Below are 22,530 nucleotides of genomic sequence, written 5' to 3'. Positions count from 1 at the left end.
GGTAATCACTATTCGAAACACCGGAACAAACTAATGCAAGTTCCCCCCTCACGAAGAACACGTGACTGTAACGATAAATTATCGTGTTGCATTTACTTAACTTTTTAATTACAATTTCTCTTATTTTAATCTTTACAAATCAAGATTACAAATTATTTAAAGATATACAGTAAACACCTACATGCATTTTTAAAAATTATACTTATATACTAATGAAAAATTGCCTGTTTATTATATTAAATCTAAAATTACCTTTCATTACCGGCTAATTGGTTTATTATCAATATAACACGAAACAGTGAATGACAACTCAATAAATGTCTTTAATAATGTGGATCATAGAGAAAAGCAGGATGTAAAAAAAAGTAGGCAAAATTAATTAACCCTTTGCTCGGTTGTTTACAAAATATCCGGTTCCTGACAGGTCGTCAGAGCCAACGAGTTCAGGCGAACAGGCGATGCTGCGCGCGCAGTAATAACACGGCGCCGACAGTGCTGTGTATTCATTTTATTTTTTATCTATTTTATTTTATTGACTTTGTAATAAATTACAAAAGATCAACATTACAGTATTTTAAGGAATCGTATATATTCGAACACCACATAGTTATAAAATTATAAATTAATTGTAGACACGCTATGTTATACCATCAATTTAGAAATTAGTTTACACAGTATTACTTTAATAATAATGACAGAAACTTTTGAAAAAATAAAATGATGTAAATTGATATATCATGCATGTATCTTGATTGATATGTATTAGAAGACACTTTTTCTTCCTAGTTGTATGTCCCGAAAGATAGGATCTATAAAATAATAAATATTACAAATTATACGTATTACGTACTTGTATAAAAAACATTTTCCATTTTGCATCATTCCGCACGTTTTATAGACATAGTAAAAAATATCAAGAGAGCAGTGGGGACAAAGTTATTCCATACGAGGTTGAGAGTGCGAGCTGTGGGTCGTAAATGCACAGGCAGTTTCGATACAGAACTTGAGGCGCCCCTAGCAGTGGTTACGTGTAGAACCGGTAAGCAGTGATTATTTGGAAGTTTTTTAAAACAAGGAACTGCCAAGTCGATGTTTGACAGCATTCTAAAGTTTCTGGGCAAGAGATTGTTGACGGACGTGTAAGAAGGCAGAAGTTAACGAAGCTTCTTTTCGTGTCTGATGAGCTCCTCCGTCGCACCGCTGGTGGTAAGATGGCTGTGCAGTTGGATGGAGGAGGGAAGGAGGACTTGAAAACACAGTTTGTCACGCGGGAAGGAACTTACAAACTGATGACTTTGTCCGAGTATTCAAGGCCAAATAGGGTCGGGTACACGAACAGTCAAGGAAGCGCATCCGTTAGGGTGTCCTTCGTAACTTTGCCAGACCCAGCGGATCCTACGGGTACGCAAGGTCTCGGTGACCGAATGTGTTTCAATTTTGGCAAGGAACTCTATGTTTACGTGTATCGAGGAGTTAAGAAGGTAAAATGAATTTTTCTAAGATCTAATATATTTGTTACTGTATCTGTGCTTAATTGAGCATGGATTCATTCAAACCTAACCTCGAAAACGCATACGGAGACTCCATCTTTGCACTATCACCACACCTAACGTAGAGAATTCTTTTTCTTTGTACGTTATTGCATATACAATTGCATTTGCTAAATTTATTTATAGCTAAATGTTCATTACTTATTTTCCGCGCATTAATAATTCGTTCTTTTGATATTATTTAAATTGTAATATGTATTGTCTTATTAGTGGTTAGACTTTTGCTTTTGAAAATAGCCTATGTTTTAAGTATATCATTTATTCACCAATAACATATTTGAAACATTTGTGTGACATTAAATGATGTAAATATATATATACTTATTAATTATATTAAATACATACATAAATATTTTTTAATTTATACATATTCAATACATGTAAATAATATAATAATGTTTTATATTATCCAAATTTGTTTAACTTTTGATTGAAATCTATAATTAATTGATATAGCATTAACATATTTCAGGCTGTGGACTTAAATAAACCAGTGGACAAGAAATTATATAAAGGAACTAATCCAACTTGCCATAATTTTAATCAAACAACAGCAACTGCAGACAGTGCACCATTATTAGTGGGCTTTTCTACAGGGCAAATTCAATTAATAGATCCTATAAAAAAGGAACTTAGCAAATTATATAATGAAGATGTAGGTAACTTATTTAATAACTTTTATTGTTCTTTAATATGTAGAAAATATTGTTCAAAAGTGTGTTCTCTTTGCTTCTATGATAAATTATTTATTTATTTTTCTAGAGGTTGATAGATAAAAGTAAAGTGACATGTATAAAGTGGGTTCCTGGATCAAACAACCTCTTTTTGGTATCGCACAGCTCTGGACAACTGTATTTATACAATGAAGAACTTCTTTGTGGTACAACAGCTCCTCATTATCAATCTTTTAAATCAGGAGATGGCTATGCCATATATACTTGTAAAACAAAATCTACAAGAAACCCTTTATATAGATGGGTAATAGGTGCAGAAGGATGTTGTATAAATGAATTTGCCTTTAGCCCATGTGGCTCCAACTTAGCAGTTGTCTCCCAAGATGGTTTCCTAAGAGTATTTCAATACAACACAATGGAGCTAGTGGGTTCAGCTAGAAGTTACTTTGGTGGATTTCTGTGTGTATGTTGGTCACCAGATGGAAGATACGTTGTTGTGGGGGGTGAAGATGATCTTGTGACAATTTGGAGCTTTCACGAAAAAAGAGTGGTAGCAAGGGGTCAGGGTCATCATAGTTGGGTAAGCGTTGTAGCATTTGATCCTTATACAACGTCCTATGGAGATCATGATCCTGACTTCAGTGGTTCAGATGATGAAACATTACCACATAATAATCATAATCACTTCCACGAGAAGTCTAATCGTCTGTCGACGACTTCGCAAGGAGTTCATTCAAATAGAAACTCTTGTAGTTCAGAGTTGAGGGTATCGGGTGGTACATGCTACAGGCTAGGCAGTGTATCACAAGATACTCAATTGTGTTTGTGGGATATCACGGAGGATGTGTTGAGACAACCAATGTGTGCAAAGCAGAGGCCGTCCGCGGCAGGTTCTAGTACTCTTTCTACATCAGGAACGGTCAACAGTGGAAATGGCTCAACGACGAATCATCACTTGAACAATTCTAAACATAATAATTTGAATAATGTTAATTACAAAGAAAACGCGAGTGGTAATAATGAAAGTAGTAATAATAGCACGAGTACAAATACAGCAGTATCAACTGTAAATTCATTGACACAAAGGTTAGCAGGCCTCGGTTTCGGTGAGCGTAAAGGTGATAACCATAAACGAAACTTTAGCCTCACTATGAGAGGTGCATCTAATAGCACAATAATGCAGAATAGTGGAGGCGAAAAGACTTCTACTACTAATTCAAATACAAGTAGTAATATGAACAGTGTCAGTGGAAGTTTAGTAGGTGCAAATAAAAAGGTTAGTTCCGTGATGGACGATCCTATGAGATTGATAGGAACTGCCTGGTGCCCTAGGTTCGATGAGTGTCCTGTGCTAGAACCATTGGTGTGCAAGAAGTTGGCGCATGAAAGATTGACTGAATTAGTGTTTAGGGAAGATTGCTTCGTAACAGCGTGTCAAGATGGATACGTCTATACGTGGGCAAGGCCTGGTCACATGGTAGGTCCTCTCACCATCAGCAGCACTCTGCACAGGCCACACCATCATAGCAATCCTTACACCAATATTAATTCCTTGCGATCTAACGATCTATGATGTAACCCATCTATAATCGTTATTGAAGTAGGGATTTCTAGAGATGAATTCCAATTTGTACATAAATAGAAATAGAATTTAAAATCATTATTATTGAACGAGAAAATAGAAAATATGATAATGCTTTGGACAATTTTCCTATTATCATTGTTAAATTGTATTAGATGGAAAATGCTGTTTTAGACAGATAACTTTATTAAACGTGAAGGACACAGAGGGGTACTTTTATTATCTTTTGTCTTCTGTATTCTAATATATACGGTCCTTACGGCATCATATATGTTATACATATGCTGATTTTGAAGATTTTTATTTCAGAATAAATGTATTTTTCTCATATTTACAAATTTAAGCCTAGTTTACATCTTATCCAAAGCAGTATACATTATATTAAAAGGTGCCATTGGAATGCATTAAAGATCTAGCAATATCATTTAGTCTGTATTGTATATCAATTACAGAAATGTACGGACGGATAATACTATGAATGGATCAATATTTAAGGCATCAATTTATGCTATAAACTTTTTAAGAAACATATAAAATTAATACAATTTAGATCACTTATGTTGCATGCAATATATAATATGTAATATAACATTATTTCGGTTCTAATTATGAAACAAAAGTTAAAAAATTGAAGCATAAGGAAAATATAAATTTCTCTAATTATAATTTTTCGATTTAATCGCATAAAAGTACAAATAAATTAATTTAATAATAAACAAAAATTCATTCATGGTATAAGCCTCCATTTATATTTGTGCCTAACGATCATCTGGTCAAAATATATTCAGTATGAAGAATATTGAAGGGATACATTAGTATGATTATAAATAGAATATATTTATGTTTGGTTTGCATCATTGAGAATAATGTTGTTTGCGCCCCATAAGATTTTGTAACAGGGCAGGCCCCTTAAACCCTTCTTTCTTTCCTGTAAAGTGTTACTAGCTTAGCTTAGCAAATGATAGAAAGTCAATGAATTACTTAGTCAAACTATTGCCCCAAATTATAATGTTGTGACATTTAATCCTTTGTTGAAGACAATGAATTGCCTTGTTGTACAATAAAGCAAAAATTTGAATGAAATATTGCTGCTTGCTTCCTGCTTGAATTTTATACAGAATGTAATGCATAAACTCCTGAGGAAACTTTGAATCATTCTGAGCATTAGGTATAAATCTGTACATGTATACACATATTGTATGTATATGTATTATTTTTGTTATAATTTACAACTATTTTTGTTATTAGTTGCAACTTTTAGCATGATTTTATAGTTATATATATCATACGATGTTGTTAGATTTAAAATATCAGATTCAGTTTCCTGGTGTTTTGCATAACGCATTTCTCTTATCAATATACCCTATGCTCCCTTATCTGTTATAGCGGTTTAACCAGTTACGATTTTTGTGATAATTTTCATATATAGTGTGCATTGCTTCTTTTATAGTGACAGTCTTATAATTTTATCGGAAGATGCTTGTGCTTGTTTCTTAAGCCGGTGGGGCATTAATTTTTTACTTTGATTGGAAAGATTAATGTCTTGTACCATGCTTTGGCTGATGCGAGAGAATCATGGATGAGACATCCCAGAGTGTATCGCATGGTACGTATAATTCATTGTTTCCTTGACTTGTTTATTGCTTCATTGAAACAAGTAGTACAGTATGTTATTATGTGCTCGTTTTAGTAGTAAATGCCTTACTGAGGCATTTTTGAATATCAATGATATTTCTATTCTGCAATTGCACCATCTTTTAATGCACTTTGTAATTGAATCTGTGTTTAAAATGCTTTCAACATTTGCAGAATTTTTATAAAATCAAATAATATCTTTGGTAATGAATTTTCGCGCGTCTTTTAATTACAGCCAGGAATAGGACAAGTTGGAAATGCTCTACATGTTGTCAGTCCAGCAGAAAGTGGAGGTACCATAGTATAGCCAGAAGCAGATAATCTATCTTCAAAGCACGAAGAAGAATACGTCCCGTTAATGCGTACATTTCAATCTCCGGAAATGCGGTTTCAATCATATACTCATTATCGTCACTTGTATTATGTATGGCCAAGTGAAAATTATTCCAATATCATTTGAAAAAAGATAAACAAAGAATTGTCCCAAAGGCATCTAACTGCTTATTGCTTAAAGGCACTTTTTTTTGGTAAGTTAATTTCGATGGGTATCAATTGCTATTGCTTTCTATTCTATTTTTATTTAAGTCAGAAAAGCGTTTAAATTTCATAGTATTATATAAATTTTGTAAAAAACCAGCGAAAGTAACAATTGTGTGTACATGTATATATGTATACATACGTATGGCTGATCTTACATACTGTACTAAATCATTCCAATAAGATCTTGTTAAGTAAAACAAATTAAGAATTGAATGATGTTAATACTAAATACTTATACATATATATATAATGAAAAACTTTCGTATCATTAATATTTGTTTAGAGAAATGATTTTAAATGATTTGCTTTTTGTGACATATATTAACAAGCAATGCAACTATTGTAATCAGTCAGAGCAATATGTAAATATGAAATATTTTACGCAGCATTATCATTTGCATACTCGTTACCGAGGGCTAATTGTTTTTATCTTGAAACATGTTGCGCACGAAAAAAAAAACAAATCGAATTAGATAATTTTGTAGAATAGAAATTAATTGTAACAAAATATTATTTTTTTACGTTGTTAACTTTAAGAAATATATTGAAAGCGTACATGTGTTGCAACGTTCCTTCTTTGTGTATCAGTTTCTGTTAAGGTAATTCAAGTATATAGTCTGATCGTCGCTAACTAAATTGCCTTAATAAGATGTGTAAGTTAAACCAAGACAGATTTTTGTTTCATATTATAGTTACACGAATATGGTTCCGAGAAACTTGTTCGCTTTATTGAGAATCTATAACGAGTACATCATTGATGTACGATCAGTTGAGAACTTTTAATAATGAAAGATGACTTTATATCTGAGAACTACCAGAAATTGTTACATATTTTAATTAAAACTTTACACAAAAGGAGAAAACTTATAAGACACGATTGTTTTTTACAACCGTTTCATTTTAATTCTATTGTATATGGAACAATTAAATTGTATCTGTAACAAATTCAGTGTATTATTACGACATAACAATGAATGATTTCTACAACGAATGAGATGTATTTTTATACACAGTTCTCAGATACAAAAGTCTAATACAATGGGTATATGAATAACTATTGAATATTCTAACGATAGACAGTATTTAATATTGTATATTCCACACGGCGATGCTATTTATTACTTTATAAAAATAAATAAATGAATAATTATATATATATACATGCGTTAAAATATTAACGTAAAAATGTAAAAACGGTTCGTATTGTTGTAATTTTTGAACAGTTTGAAAATAATGATACATTTTTTTTATTCTTCATTATGGGCATTCTTTTCTTTTCTTTTTATCAAAATAGAATCATGAGATGGTAATAAAGTGAATTTATTTATTGCAATGAAACATGGTAATTAGTGAATTGTAAACCAGTGTTTCTTGGACAATAATACATTTGTATTTATATTTGTCATAGCATAAATATACTTTACAGTTATTGAACGCATAATAGGCTTAATTTATATTTTAATCATCGAGAATCACTGGTCATAACGATAATATAATTTTTTCGTAGAAATATTTAAATACGCAACAAAAAATATTTTTGCGTACATTTGTATTTTATGTTTATAAATATCTTATAAGATATATATATATATATACATGTTGTATATGTATTATCAAGTTCAGTTTTGATATATCACAAAATTAATAGACAAAACGAAGCAATTTTGTTAAAAGTACGTTTTTATACGGTGTTTAGGAAGAAATCATAGTAGCTCTAACTTTATGTTCAGTTAGAAAATTGAAAAATGTTACTTAGAAAAAGTAACAATAAATGAACTGATCACGCATTTTAATCGTGGAGCTTTCGTTTTGAACATTATTTTACATATGGCATAATCTAGTTTTTGATAAACCAGTAAAAGTGTAACATTACTCTTTTCCGTGTAAACTCCTTGAAGTATACTGTGATATGTGTGTATGCTAACATTAACTAATTAACTAATTGTAAGTGATGAAAGTGAGAATTATGCTAACGCCGTCATGTTTATCGTGTGCTGAGACGAGTGGTTAACTTTCGAGCTGTATTTGTTGATTGGGCGTTTCCCATATCGAAACTTGAATTATTAAACCGATAGTAACTTAAAAAGCTGGCCTGTTAGATATCAAATCATATTTAATTTATCAAACTTGAGATTTATCATGTTCCTACATTGTAAGTCAAATCTACGAATCTATAATAAACGATGCGTTTTGTTTCATGATTGAATGCGACTGAGCCTTTATAAGTTGTAAAATCATAATTAATTTGTTATTTCAATTGAAACGTACTTCGTAAATTCAGCAGGTGCATATTAAAACGTTTTTCTTTTCTATTTTGATCGAAAACCTTAATCCATCGAAACATTAAACATTTATTATTATCTTTTTCGTTCTGTAAAGCGAACAAGATTCCCTTAAGTCAAAATTTAAAGCAATAATTCCATTCGTATTAACACGTTATATTCTTTTATAGTTATATATTTATAATCGCGATTCATGTAACGCTATGAATAAATACAACGATATGAAGGGATATTTTGTTGCGAATTAGTAGACCAATCTGGCTGATTACATCAATGGAAATAAACGTAAAAATAATTCATCAATTTCCTACTTGGCGACTTTTTTACAAGACATTTTCAGATGTACACACATACACATTCACAGAACGCTTTACGATATCGCATCAAGTTTCTACTTCTCTTCGCATTTCACTTCATTTGTTTATAAACTTGTACATTCTTTGTAATTGTAAATGAAAAACATTTAATTGTTGTTCTTGTGCACTTTTCTTTATAATACAATTACCTTTTTAAATCTTTTTACCGCTTCGGATATATGGATGAGAAGGGCCTGGTTGGTTTCCGTCGTTTTAATCGGAGCATGCGCAAAACTGCCACTGTAGAAAGTAGTCATTTTCCAGGAAATGGTTCAAAATCTTTTCGCATTGCGTCAAACGTTTCTGAAAATCTAGAATTGACAGTATCTGTAAATACTGTGTAAAACCATTTGCAGGAAATCGGTACATGCGTGATTTACTATTCTATTAAACGGCCCTTTTCAGGACTAAAACAACCTTCAAAGGCATCAAGCGGCCCTTTTTGGGCCACAAATATTTATACCGGTACAACTCTCATCATTGAACCAGTACTAGCTATTGCAATTAAAGAAGAAACGCTTTTATTTATATATTTTCCCCGTATCCCAATCTCCTCTTATTCTTACTAGATATTTATTTACGTTATCTATTTCTCTATTATCTTTTTTTGTTTTATTAATAATGTACAATTAAGATATTCAACTATTAAATATTATAAAACAAATCAGAAGCAATTTTTTAACAAAAATCGAAATCCTGCGCCACAATCGTTTGAGCTGTGTGGCTGGGTGTATGTATTTCATACATACATATATATACCGCAGTTCACCAGAGTCCATAACTGCGACGCGCAGGTTGGAAGATGGTGGGGGAACGCAGCGAGCTCTCTGCTAATCGCTTTCCACTTCGTTTGGGAATATCGCCAATCAGGGCGAAGATGCGTACTGGAGATGCGCGGAGAACGAAAACTGGTCTTTTCGCAGTTATGGACTCTGGTGAACTGCGGTATTCATACAGAATTCTGTATATATCAGTATATATAGTCAAAAACATTTTCTTTCTAAATATTAAAATCATTCAACATTTATTGGACAGTTTTTCAGTTTTTAAAGAACCATGAAATATATGTATCAACTGTAAATTACGTTGCAAATAGTTATTGTATCCGGAAATATTTTAAAGACAATACAAAAAAACCTAAATGACTTAATGTAATTATATACATATAGCATACAGAAACAGTGATGTAAATAGATTATAAATTGTAAATATTGAGATATACAATTAAGATAAGTCATGCATGATTCTGAAGAAATTCGAGATCGCGCAAAAAGCGATCGAAATGATATCTTTTAAGCTTCTTTCGCGTTAGCTGTCAAATAGACAGATATAACCTACAACGTGTGAATTTGAAAAATTTATCGAATCTATAAAAATGGACGTTGTAACAACAAGTCTCGAAGCTTTGATACGTAAGTTAAGATTTCATGTATTTGTCATAATCATAAAATAAAACCAGCACAACATATCCATTAAGCTCTAGTTCATTAATATTTGTGAACATCAATCAAACAATATGTTACTGTTTTTTCCTTTCTTTTTCTTTTACATAGAAAGGGTAACAAATCCGCAAAATCAGAAACCCGATATAGCGGCGACTGAAGCATTCTGTGTGATGGTTACTAAAGAACCAGAAGGCATTCAAATTGGTGCTAAATTGCTAGCACTGCACATCCAGTCGTCTAATGAGTTTGAAGCTCTTCAAGCCCTTAGTGTAAGTTTTTTATCAAGTTTTTAATAGATATTTAATGTTGAGTTTAAAAGTATAATACTTTCCAAGTACTTTATTATCTAGTATAAAGAATAAATCCATAATTTATAATGTTAAAAAATTATTTTCTATGTAACAGTTATTGGATACATGTATGAAAAGATGCGGGCCATCTTTTCACGCTGAAATTGGTAAATTTCGTTTTTTAAACGAAATGATTCGTCTGGTTTCACCAAAGTATCTAGGTGGTAAGACACCAGTTTTGGTACGTCAGAAAGTATTACAGTTGTTACACGTATGGACAAAAGAATACCCTCGAGAAATAAAAATTAAAGAAGCTTATGAAATGTTAAAAAAACAGGGTGTTATTGAGGTCAGTTCTGCATACATTTAATTGAAATTCGTTCTGCCGATTTCAACACATAGTTAAACATATTTTCACATATATTTCTATTGTAATTAAAACATCCAAAGTAATATTATACTCCTTTAGGATGATACGATATTGTCAGCAAACGGTCAAGAAGATGCGTTAAAAATATCGAAAGCTAAGAGTACAATATTCGACGACGAAGAAAAATCTAAACTACTGCAAAAATTACTTCAAAGTAAAAATCCTGATGATTTACAGGCTGCAAACAGATTAATTAAAACTATGGTAAAAGAGGTGAGTGAAGAATATTTGATACAATGAAGAACTTTGTGGAATAAATTACTACTTTATAGGATGAAAGAAGGGTGCAACTAAATTCACGTAGAATAATGGAATTAGAATCTGTTCACAATAATGCAAAGTTATTATCAGAAATGTTAGACTCGTACAATTACAATGAGACTAGTAAAGAAGATCTTGAATTAATGAAAGAATTGCATCAAGCTTGCGAACGATTAAAACCAATTGTACTAAGATTAGCAAACGAAACCCATGATAACGAAGGGATGTTAGGTAAATACTTTTAAACAAACTCATCAAATACACGACGTAACTCATCAAATATAGGAGAATAATCTGTTTTAGGTGATGTGCTTGCCGCAAGTGACGAATTAGAACAAGTATTTGAGAAATATGCTGCAATTATTGTTCGCGGTGAATGCGTCAAATTTAAGACAGATACCAACATCAGTCCGTACTTATTAGATTTATCTTCTCCAATAGACAATATTTCTCATGAAAGCGGTGGTACGAATACAAATTGCGATGCTACCAGAATAAATAATCAATCAGATATGGAAGTCTTAGGAGATATCTTCAGTTCACTAGGAAAATCTGAAAACCCAGAAATCTCATCGGTTTCTAATCCAAACTTATTAATGACCGATTCGATTATGCAGCCAGTCAACGTTTTGGTCACGAGTAAGAAAGGTTTGTAAGTGTAAGATTTTTATTATTTCCACGTTATTGTTTCCAGCAAATCTGATCGTATAGAACAAGGCGGTAAATGATTTCGTTTCATTTTCAGACGAATCGATCAACATCCCTGAAAAGAAAATAGACAGTAAAGCTAGGGCATTAGAAGAATTGAACGAATTGGGAGAATCTTTGCTTAAACAAAGTTTATCGGGCACGGCGTTAAACGTACGTTCAAATTCAGGAAGGTTGGTGAAACGCTTGTTAGACATAATAAATTTCTAATCACATGTAACAGTTTTCCTGTTTATGATATTACTATATTTCGTTTTTCTTTGTTTTCTGTAGTATGCAAACTGCAGCTCGCACATCAAATGCTGAACCTTCAACAAAACACGATTCGATAACTTTTTCACGCGGCAGTTCTTCGCGTTCGTCTGATTTATTGGAATCTACAAATGTAAAAAATAACAAAACGTCTAATATTCATTTGGAATCGCTCAATAATCTATTATCTCATGATGTTGAAAATTCTCCAAATGTCATTGATTCTGACGTGAACGAAAAAATTAATACAAACGCATCCAATAATCGATTAATCGCGTGGAACAGAGTTTCGGCATCGTCGACAACAGAAAATACAGTCAGTACAACAGAACCTGAGATCAAATCATTAGCAGACATTAATATTAATCTTCAAGATATCAAACCAGGTAATCGTTACTCTTTTATTTATGATTTTATTAAAATTTCAAGAATACAATCTATTTACACTAACTGTACGTTTTATTATTATTTCAATAGGTATTAATCCACCTATGACCGTAATCGAAGAAAAGAACGGTATATCAGTCGTGCTTCATTTTGCTCAAGATAATCCAAGACCAGACGTATTTGTAATAGTAATTACAACAATGAGCAAAAATTCTAAACCACTTAGTAATTATTTATTTCAAGCAGTGGTGCCAAAAGTAAGTTGGAATTATGTATTATAATTATTGTTCTGTGGTTTATTTTTAACCTTACATTCTGTACATTTTAATTTATAGAGATGTAAATGTAGACTTCAACCACCATCTGGAACTGAATTGCCCGGTCATAATCCATTTCTTCCTCCATCAGCAATTACTCAGATTATGCTAATTGCTAATCCTAATAAGGTAAAATAATACTTCTGTTTTAAATTTTAAACTTTATCCGATTCTTTGATTTAATATAAATTCAGTGTCAAATTGTCTTTGGCAGGAAACGGTATCGTTAAAGTTCATGTTAAGTTACACAATGGACGATGAAACCTTTACAGAAATGGGAGAAGTAGAAAAATTGCCTTTCTTTTAAAATGCTTTTGTCATCGAGTAGGTACTTAAAGAAAAAAAAAAGAAGTAAATAAATAAGAAAACAAATATCGCAGTTTAGTAGTTAAAAAATGGAATACAATCAAATGAGTGAACGTACATGTCGATAGATAAAATTATTTTTGTTTTTGTTCATAACATCATACTTTTGAATGATTTCATATATATAGACATGTTTAACGACAAAAATAACGTTATGTGAATATTTATAAATATACTATCCGATCTACACACACGCTTGAAAATGTGTGGAACTATTTTGAGACTGGAACTTAAACTTAATAGTATAGAAGAGAACACGTAATAAAATTGAAATAAAAATAACTTAAAAAATAGAAAAATCATATTTACAGAACAATATTTTACACTTGAATTGAAATATATGTACGTACAATTCGTCTAGGAAACGGAAAGTACTTCATCGCGAAATGCAAGAGCAGTAACTGCTTTTTGATGACCTTGATATTCTCGTTCCACAGTTCCTGTCGATACATTCCACAGTCTTGCTACGCCATCGGAAGAGGCTAAATTAAAAAAAGCATTTAAATAAACTATAAGTGGAATAACGCGAGATTAAAGAAAGTACGTTATTATTACCAGTAAATATATATTGAGAATCTGCACTGAATGCAGCATCCCAGACCCATCGCTTCGCTTCATGCTGAAGCACCTGTATTTCAGAAAAATCTGTAGTTTTCCAAACTCGCGCGGTCTGATCAGCCGACGTGGTTACCAAGAGCCTGCACAAAAGATATTATACAACTTTTAGACAATGATTCGTATAATAATATTCGTTTGACAAAATTGATTACGTTTTGCTTACGTGGAGTCAGGACTAAATTTGCATCGAAGCGCATAACGTTTATGCGCTGAAAGCTTACGACGAGGATTAAGACGCGTAGGTTCCTCACCGACACCACCAGTGAGGGTCCATATGTAACAATGGCCTTTGTTACTCACTGCTGCCATATATGTACCATCTTGATCGATCGCAATGTCTTGCACGGATACTTCAGCGTCTGGTATCTGTTGAAAAATCAATTATCCATGTAAGTTCAATTGAGATTGAAACTGAATTATTCGCTGTGTTACCATTATAGATGAAACTAAATATTTTAGCTGCATTTGATAAGTTTACTTTTTATTATAAATTTTCTACCAGCTGTTCATTATGATCCGACCGTAGATCCCATAAGTGTATTACGCCGCTTTGATCACCCACAATAAGTTCAGCTTGATTAGGGTGTAAACATACACAATTTACAGGAGCTGATACTTGAAATATCCTTTGACATTGGAAACTATTCGTCCTAAAATATTACTCTGGTTATTGTAATACATAAACATATTTAACCACCAATTAGTTAATTCAATTCTGATCATCTATTTTAACCTCATATCCCAAATACGGGCAGAACAGTCTTCACCTCCAGTATACATCCATTTACCCTCTTCCTAAACATAACAGGATGCAACATTTATTATAATAATAAATTTGATCATAAAGTTGATGGCAAATAGTAGATGGATAAATTATAATAGCACCTGAAAACCCAAGCCTGTAATGTTCTTTGATACTCCTTCATAATTGGTAATTGGATTTGGATTGTTTGAAACTAGATCATACATTCTTATGTGTTGATATCCAGCAGCAGCTATCCGGTATTTGTCTGGAGTAATATCTAAAGCATTAACTTGCTAAAAATAAAAAAGTTTCAAACATCTTAGCAGTTGATACACATTCTAGTATTGGATATTGAAATAATACCGAATCTGTGTGCTCTGCAGTACGTTGACAAACCCCTGTATGAGGTTGCCATATTTTAATAGTATGATCATAGCCACCTGTTACAAGGATAACTTGTTCGGTACTATTTGTACCGTCCCCAGTCATCGTTGAAACCTAATGTTCAGAAACTAATTTTGTTTCTTCGTTTTTTTATAGCAATTTTCGCTTTTGTCTATCACGTTATACCCTTTTATTTTGTTCCCTCTCGTTTTTGTCGCTGTAATCTTGATACATTTATCCTTGAAATCTTTTAGGTAAAGTTAATTACAAACGAGTTATTTTGCATAAAAGGTTATATTCTAATAAACAATTTCTACTACAGATCCAACAAGACTGGACATGCCTTTATTTTCGAGAAAACCAACGCCATCTGCTCTATTCTGAAATAAGATAATTCTCCCATGGGACTCAAGAACCCCAGGGAAAAAGAAACTCGGTCGGTAAGTTGCTGAGTAGTTTCCACCATTTTCGCATAGATGGTGCTAAGGTCGAATTTAAAAAATATTTTATGGCGGGATTTTTACAATACAATCTCTACAAACATGCGATTCCAGGTTGACTGTTTGCTAAGAAAATAAATGTTTTATATAAAAGTATTTCTAGCGATCGTTTATTTAAATTTAAAGGAAATAAACAAGCCCTAATTCTGAATCGATAAATATCAACATTTTTTTGTAAATTTACAATTACAAATGATATTAACTTTTTTTTCTCTTTTTGTTTTGTTTTAACGATAATCAAACCCGAAAGAATTCCGATTGATTTTTTTTCGAAATGTTTGCAATGGCAGCACATATTACAACAGTATACATTATATTACAATATTTTAATGTTCATTACAACTAATTTATAGAAATATCTCGAGCGTATTGTTCATCAGCGAGCGTACAATGTATCTATCGATACCATGTAATATATATATATATATACTTACATAAAGAACCGAAGTAATTTCCTTCATGTTCGACCAACTATTTTCATTTTCTGTTTTTCCAATTTATCGAAAACAAAAGCTATTATTAACTCAGAAAAACTATAATTAACGAAGGAAAAACATAAAAGGTTGAATATAAGTTTTGAATTTAACGTGGTAAAAAAGCATGAAGGAAATCAAGATAATAATAGTTGGCTGATCTTGTTTTAAAACCCTGTTTTTCCATTTCACGAATTCCATTATCGTTCGTTCTTTTACTGAACCTTCTATACTCTCTTTAATTGGCATTTACTGATTTATCCTGTTGTTGTAGGTACATAACTCTCGTAATTATATTAGCAACATATTTTTACAATACTTTGTTACAAACGTAAGATTAGAAACCAAATGAACGTTCAGTAATTTCAGTGATCAATAATTATGATAAACGGAGTTTACAAATGATGTATAATGTATAGCATGTACGTACGAACATACAATCAGATGTTGGCGCATGAGTGTATACATATTTATATGATAAAAAACGTTAAATGAAGAATGAAATGTTGCTTTTCCGAAAGGAGTAATATTTACAAATGATATACAAAGTATGTTACAGTCTTTTCTTTGGTAAAGATCCAAAAGCAGATATTACCGTTGCTTTGGTGCCAGTCGCAGAAGAGGTCAACGTGGTAAGAGTCGGCTGAGACAATAAAACGGTAGGCTTTACCGAAACAGTGGCTCCAGTTGCCACTTGATCCCATTTACTTTTCCTTTTCTTAGCGTCATCTTCACTCGTACTAGAACTATTTGGTCGCTTAGCTGTACCAGAAACAATTTCAATTTTTGTCTTCTCCTTCCTAGCTTTTTCAAGTTTATCCATTTCCGCTTTTTGTACCTTGGCCAGTTCCTCGTAATAAGAATCTTTACCCCATTTAAACGGATCAAACCTATCTGGTGGATAATTGGTGCCCAGCTCGTTGATGCTACAAAACTGAATAAGTTTTTCATAAATAGACGGATTTCTGAAATCCTTTCTTTGTTGTATAACTTTGTTCATGTCCAAACCGCCGCTCTCCATTTTCCTAAAAAGTTTTGTTATCTTCTCTTGTAATTCTGCAGGACACTGTCCCGGTGGCTCGGGTGGTATAGTGACGCCATATGGATCAACCTCATTATCTGAAACTAACTGTTCTCCTTGACAAGAGGGAGAGCGTTCCGTAATCGAGGAGGACCTTCCGTTTTCAAAAGGTTGTCCGTCGACCGGTATTTGCACCACTCCCTCCTCATCGGAGACTATTGTGTCATCAAAGTATGAAACCAATCTTTGCACCTTAGATGTTACATCTGTTACTAAGGTGGGCGCGTTCGACAAATCGTTACTAGACTTGCCACCGACGCTGGGAGCAACGACGGGACTATTTGAGGCTGATCTGCCAGATTTGGGACTGGTGAAAGCCTGGGGCTGACCGACTTGGGCATTATGCGGGGCGGCCCCCTGGGGAGTGTTCGAATTCTCCTGAAGGTCGTCTTCCACCCCGTCTTCGCCCTCCGAGTCGGTATAGGTGGCCGTGAGAGATGCCAGAGCAACACTTTGTACAGACATGGTTAGTTGGCTTTGAGTGTCCGCCGTACTACCAAGCAATATTTTGTGTTGGAACTCACCGGTCTAGCGTAGAGTCGTATGCCTTTTAGTTGTACGGCTTTTATGTTAATTGTGCCGTATAAATCAATGCTAACTATGTCCCAATGTTTGTGGAATGTCTTACTATACCGTATCTGAAATAATAACAATTAAAAAATGTACAATTTACCAACTAATTCTAACTGCACACTCTTAATTAGAATGTGTTAAAAATACGTTTCGCAAACTTCTTCTCGCTTTATTTAACTTTCGTGAACAATTTATGTTTATGAACGTATATATCTTTTTAATCTCAAAAATACTAACTTTCTATGATATCCTCTTAAGACTGTCATAATAATTATGCCGACAGCAAATCTTTTTCTTTAAAAGATATATTACAAGATTTATGACCAACTGACAAGTATAGTAGGTTATGTCGGTAGTGTTCAAAACTTTGCGTCACAACCACTACTAACCTGTTTATTCGAACCTGCAATCCTTTCGATTACACTATACCTGATTTCCCGTTCATTGCGATTAACTTACAACATTATATTCATGGATCAATAACTGATTTCTAAATCAAAAATGTCGAACGCTATTAACGCGTTTCGTGGCGTATTCTAAGTTCCTGAATCTTTTAGGAAAATTACGCTAATACGCGTGCGCCACAGTAATGGAATGTATATGTGTGTTACTATTGAAATGTTTAAAAAAAAATTATTAAATCTTGAATGTAACTTGCATTCCTTTTTTTATGTTTTGTCGATTTCTTTTTACTATTCTTTTGTTTGCTATTGATAGCCTCTTGACTTCATACATTGAATGAAAATGTCAGTTGTGTCGTGAAGTTACGTTAATCGCATGTCGTATTACAATTGTGCACTCTGTTGATCAACAGTCGAATTAAATCACCTCAAAAAAGAGTCCTGTATTGTATATTTATGCTACATTTAACGTATGTATATACATACAGGTATATATATTTTTATACATGTATATATACATATAGACTTTTCGTGTTTAATTGTATATAATCTCTTGCCTTAAATAAACAAATAAAATGTTTAATTTATAAACATGATAATTGAAAATTTTGTGGTTGCGCGCGCGGACGTATGTATACTTGATGTCACGAGAGTCCATAACTGCGAAAAAACCAGTTTTCGTTCTTTTCTGCGCATTGTCGCTCTGATTGGCGATACTTCCAGCGGAAGTGGAAAGCGATTGGCGGATCGCTTTCCCCCACCATCGCTGCGTTCCCCCACCATCTTCCAACCTACACGCTTAGTTATGGACTCTCGTGACCTCAATGTATACATACATACGTCACTCGTAAGTAGTATAGGTAACAGCCACTCAATAGTAAGCGAACATAAGCGATGAGTTGGAGGATACATCTACTGTTTTACTGATCTTTAAGAAGCCGAGTGAAGCCGAGAAATCCACGTGTACTTTGACGTAACTTTAAAAAAATTGTTTCGTGATTTTCACGTTGTTTTAATCATGGTATTAGACTTAGATCTTTTCCGAAAAGACAAAGGTTTCGATCCAGATAAAATACGAGAAAATCAAAAGAATCGTTTCAAGGAAGTTAGTTTAGTAGATACGGTGATTGAGAAAGATAAAAGCTGGCGGCAGCTGCGACACAAAGCTGATAATTTAAATAAGTTAAAAAATGTATGCAGTAAAGAAATTGGAGAAAAAATGAAAAAGAAGGAGGCAGTGAATGGCGATGATAACGTCTCAAAAGATGTTTTTGAAAATTTGGAAAATTTAGTTGCTAGCGATTTAAAATCATTAACAGTTCCACAAATCAAAACTATTCGGAGCTTTATCGACGATGTTATTCGAACAAACGATAAAAATTTAATCTCAACCGAGTTAGAGAGGAATCTTGCTCTCAAAGAAATAGGAAATATTTTACATGAGTCTGTACCAATTAGCAATGATGAAGAAGAGAATAAGGTATATAAGAAAGTACAATGGCCTTTTTGTGTTCAAATTATATAGGTTTATCTCTATTGATTCCAGGTTGAGAAAACTTATGGAGATTGCACACAAAAGAAAAAATATTCTCATGTTGACTTAATACATATGATTGATGGTATAGATGGAGAACGCGGCACCAATATTTCTGGTGGACGTGGTTATTTTCTGATAGGTCCAGCAGTTTTCTTACAACATGCACTGATACAATTTGCTCTTCAGCGACTGTTTACAAAAGGTTACAAACCACTTTACACACCTTTCTTTATGCGTAAAGATGTTATGCAGGAAGTAGCACAGCTATCTCAATTTGATGAAGAATTATATAAGGTATAAAATTGATAATTATAATATATAAATGTGTCAGTGTTAAATGCCTTTATTCAATGGTTTTGTTAAATTAGGTAATTGGTAAAGGCAGTGAACAAAGTGACGATAAAGAAATTGAAGAGAAATATTTAATAGCTACGTCGGAACAGCCGATAGCTGCATTTCATAGAAACGAGTGGATTCCTGAAAATGCACTGCCAATTAGATACGCAGGATTATCTACATGTTTTAGGCAAGAAGTTGGATCTCATGGACGTGATACTAGAGGCATTTTTAGAGTTCATCAATTTGAAAAAGTAATTCTATATAACTCTACATTTTCGATTATTTTAAAGAATGTAACGTGAATTTATGCATAGATTAATTACAAACACGTATGAATCATAGGTAGAGCAATTTTGTTTGACATCGCCGTTCGATAATAAATCTTGGCAGATGATGGAAGAAATGATTTCAAATGCAGAAGAATTCTACAAAGCTTTGGAAATTCCTTATCGTATCGTGAACATCGTATCAGGTGCGTTGAACAATGCTGCTTCAAAGAAATTAGACTTGGAAGCATGGTTCCCAGGATCAGGGGCTTTTCGTGAACTTGTGTCGTGCAGCAATTGCTTAGATTATCAAGCCAGACGTTTATTAGTCAGGTAAGAAATTATATAATCAATCTCAGTTTGAGATTTTAATTTTAATTTATTCCCGCTGTTAGGATAAAATACTATTATTTTAACATTTTGTAGATACGGTCAAACCAAGAAAATGAATGCCAGTACGGATTATGTTCACATGTTAAATGCCACAATGTGTGCAGTCACTCGTGTTATATGCGCGATCTTAGAAGTACATCAAACCGATACCGGTATCAAAATACCAGATGTTCTTACACAATTCATGCCAACAGAGTATAAAAATGATATTCCGTTTGTCAAACCAGCTCCAATCGATGAGACAGAAATGAAAAAACAAAAGAAACAAAAGGATATTATTCCTCATTAACAAAGTTGGATTATAAAATCAACATACATTCTACAGCAAACGAATCGTCAAATGAAATAAATGCTTCTCATATTTGACATTTATAATGTCATTATAATATTGTTTTTATTGACTGTAAAAAACATAGATTCGTAATTTATTGCTTGATCTGATGTCACAGATACAATACATGTACTTTAATACTTTCTATCTTCTGTTTGTACAATTACACATTTTAGACATTCGAATATCTAAAGGTGTATTCACGATGGCGCAATAAATAAAGCTTGGAGAGAAATAAAACATTGATTATAATCAAGTACCTTCGCCCAAGTTCGATTTAACGAACGACCTTTTCTTTTCTTCGGCTCTTCTTAAATTATTTAATACGGTATGCTCGAATTCCGCATCAGACATACTTTGATTTACCTATTATGCGATATTCATATGTTAACAATCTAATTTAAAAAGTAGTATGAAAAGTTACATTGTTTCGGACATACCTCGCTCTTCGTGAGATTAGCGATATTATTAACTGTTCGTTTGGGTGAGAAATTTGTTTGTTCCGATGTATCCCATAACTTCTGAAGTTTCAATGGATTCTGTACCAATCCAATTTCCATATTTAAAGCCATTTCCTGGTTAAAAAGAAAAAAGTAACAATTTCGTCGTATTTAAAAATGGTGCATTTTTAATAACATGAAAACTAATACTTACTGCATCGTTTTTGTTTTGATACTCTACTAATGCTCTCCCTTTTTTAGTAGAGGAAATAACAAGAGCTGCTATATCTCCGTACTGAAAATAAACATATATTTATAAATAAATAGAACTGAATATGAATTATTGTAATTCGTCATCACGATGACTGAATTTCGTGCCTTTGATAAAATTCGGTACAGCGTATCGTAACTGTATCCATCGTTTTGATCGGTCTTCCATTTTATTTTTATTTTGTAGGAACCATTGACCTCACACTCTTTGCAAAATCCTTTCGCTCGTTCCGCAATTTGTTTTTTCATGAGCGCTATCTCTTCCTCTACTTGTTTTGATCCTTCTTTCTGTAGGCGTTCTATTTCAGCCTACAACATGCAAAACTCTTGCAATTACAATGATAGTTTAAAAAAATAATGATAGTGGTAAAATTCCATGATGTAAGGTATAACCTGTAATTTAGCTTTATCATTTTTAATATTGTAATCTGAATTTAAAGATCTTTTGTAAGCATCTTCTCGTGCTTCCAAGTCTTCCTTTAATTTTTTACGTTTTGCATCAAGCTCCTTAACGCGTAATCTTGCTTGATATTTGGCATTAATAACCTTGTCATATGCTGCCTTATGTTAAAAAAATAACACATTAATAAAAATGAATGGCAATAAAGCAAAAAGCGACAAGTATTTAGTTCTATTTACCCGAGCAGATGTGTCGGTAAGAATTTCCAATGCCCGTGACAATTCATGAAATAATTCAGCTGCTTTTGGATTATTTGGATTTTTGTCAGGATGACAAGATAAAGCCTTTTTACGGTATGCTTTTTTGATCTGAAATAACGTTTTAAATTAGAGAAATAATGCAAATATTTTTATTACATACACATTTTTCTCGTTAACCTGTATTGTGTAATACTTTAATTGATCCAATGTAAATATTCTATACCTCATGTGTCGAAGCTTTATTTGATGCACCGATTAATTCATATAAATCTGTTTCCATCCACGAATCCATTTTTAATCAATATAATTTATTTTAAAGAAGTAAAAGCCAAAAAGAAATTCTTAGACGTTATTTTCTCAAAAAGGTTAATTTCTTTATCTCATGCCCGGAGAGCTCTATTTATTTGGCCATCTATACAAAAACGGTAAAACTATTTGACAACT

General features: G+C 32.7%; 6 protein-coding genes across 15 annotated transcripts; 3 read left to right on the top strand and 3 right to left on the bottom strand.

Annotated features, from left to right (window-relative positions):
• Window positions 1–909: 909 nt before the first annotated feature.
• Window positions 910–6,450, top strand: LOC117602757 (WD repeat-containing protein 20). 5 transcript variants are annotated; one of them, XR_004581022.2, is made up of 5 exons: window positions 974–1,481; window positions 2,023–2,205; window positions 2,313–3,701; window positions 5,257–5,412; window positions 5,677–6,450. XR_004581022.2 is itself a non-coding variant. In XM_034321156.2 (4 exons), exons 2-4 carry the CDS (start codon window positions 1,212–1,214, stop codon window positions 3,795–3,797), a joined length of 1,938 nt encoding a protein of 645 aa, XP_034177047.1. In that variant the 5' UTR covers window positions 910–1,039; window positions 1,101–1,211; the 3' UTR covers window positions 3,798–4,262. The 5 variants fall into 5 exon arrangements, 4 of the variants coding, with proteins under 4 accessions (XP_034177047.1, XP_034177048.1, XP_076547251.1 ...); XM_034321156.2 differs by lacking the exons at window positions 5,257–5,412; window positions 5,677–6,450 and having other exon boundaries at window positions 910–1,039; window positions 1,101–1,481; window positions 2,313–4,262; XM_034321157.2 differs by lacking the exon at window positions 5,257–5,412.
• A 3,149-nt stretch (window positions 6,451–9,599) lies between these two features.
• Gga (ADP-ribosylation factor-binding protein Gga) lies at window positions 9,600–13,647 on the top strand. Of its 2 annotated transcripts, none has more exons than XM_034321722.2 (11): window positions 9,600–10,031; window positions 10,173–10,333; window positions 10,470–10,703; window positions 10,824–10,997; window positions 11,057–11,276; window positions 11,349–11,693; window positions 11,791–11,926; window positions 12,027–12,391; window positions 12,483–12,649; window positions 12,728–12,838; window positions 13,513–13,647. In XM_034321722.2, the coding sequence occupies exons 1-11, from the start codon at window positions 9,995–9,997 to the stop codon at window positions 13,564–13,566; spliced, it is 2,004 nt and encodes a 667-aa protein (XP_034177613.1). In that variant the 5' UTR covers window positions 9,600–9,994; the 3' UTR covers window positions 13,567–13,647. The 2 variants fall into 2 exon arrangements, with proteins under 2 accessions (XP_034177613.1, XP_034177612.1); XM_034321721.2 differs by lacking the exon at window positions 13,513–13,647 and adding an exon at window positions 12,924–13,427 and having other exon boundaries at window positions 9,602–10,031.
• Lst8 (MTOR associated protein, LST8) lies at window positions 13,426–15,815 on the bottom strand. Its single transcript, XM_034321730.2, has 7 exons — window positions 14,802–15,815; window positions 14,579–14,731; window positions 14,427–14,488; window positions 14,193–14,343; window positions 13,857–14,059; window positions 13,631–13,773; window positions 13,426–13,557 (listed from the first exon to the last, which is right to left on the bottom strand). The coding sequence occupies exons 1-7, from the start codon at window positions 14,925–14,927 to the stop codon at window positions 13,433–13,435; spliced, it is 963 nt and encodes a 320-aa protein (XP_034177621.1). The 5' UTR covers window positions 14,928–15,815; the 3' UTR covers window positions 13,426–13,432.
• A 228-nt stretch (window positions 15,816–16,043) lies between these two features.
• On the bottom strand, window positions 16,044–18,301 carry LOC117603030 (SAP30-binding protein). Of its 5 annotated transcripts, none has more exons than XM_034321729.2 (3): window positions 17,839–18,293; window positions 17,687–17,743; window positions 16,044–17,514 (listed from the first exon to the last, which is right to left on the bottom strand). In XM_034321729.2, exon 3 carries the CDS (start codon window positions 17,339–17,341, stop codon window positions 16,349–16,351), a length of 993 nt encoding a protein of 330 aa, XP_034177620.1. In that variant the 5' UTR covers window positions 17,342–17,514; window positions 17,687–17,743; window positions 17,839–18,293; the 3' UTR covers window positions 16,044–16,348. The 5 variants fall into 5 exon arrangements, 3 of the variants coding, with proteins under 3 accessions (XP_034177620.1, XP_034177619.1, XP_034177618.1); XR_004581115.2 differs by having other exon boundaries at window positions 17,186–17,327; window positions 17,401–17,514; window positions 17,687–18,301; XR_004581114.2 differs by lacking the exon at window positions 17,687–17,743 and having other exon boundaries at window positions 17,186–17,327; window positions 17,401–17,514.
• Window positions 18,302–18,691: 390 nt separating this feature from the next.
• Window positions 18,692–21,293, top strand: SerRS (Seryl-tRNA synthetase). Its single transcript, XM_034321726.2, has 5 exons — window positions 18,692–19,330; window positions 19,397–19,681; window positions 19,756–19,977; window positions 20,069–20,325; window positions 20,419–21,293. The coding sequence occupies exons 1-5, from the start codon at window positions 18,869–18,871 to the stop codon at window positions 20,672–20,674; spliced, it is 1,482 nt and encodes a 493-aa protein (XP_034177617.1). The 5' UTR covers window positions 18,692–18,868; the 3' UTR covers window positions 20,675–21,293.
• LOC117603034 (dnaJ homolog subfamily C member 17) lies at window positions 20,942–22,523 on the bottom strand. Its single transcript, XM_034321736.2, has 7 exons — window positions 22,310–22,523; window positions 22,066–22,194; window positions 21,820–21,987; window positions 21,535–21,735; window positions 21,371–21,451; window positions 21,157–21,291; window positions 20,942–21,082 (listed from the first exon to the last, which is right to left on the bottom strand). The coding sequence occupies exons 1-7, from the start codon at window positions 22,376–22,378 to the stop codon at window positions 20,969–20,971; spliced, it is 897 nt and encodes a 298-aa protein (XP_034177627.2). The 5' UTR covers window positions 22,379–22,523; the 3' UTR covers window positions 20,942–20,968.
• Window positions 22,524–22,530: the final 7 nt, after the last annotated feature.

Source organism: Osmia lignaria, chromosome 12 (genome assembly GCF_051020975.1).
Source record: "Osmia lignaria lignaria isolate PbOS001 chromosome 12, iyOsmLign1, whole genome shotgun sequence".
NCBI classification, from domain to species: Eukaryota; Metazoa; Arthropoda; class Insecta; order Hymenoptera; family Megachilidae; genus Osmia; species Osmia lignaria.
The sequence above is the reverse complement of the archived record's forward strand: the minus strand, read 5'-3'. Positions and strand labels throughout refer to the sequence as shown.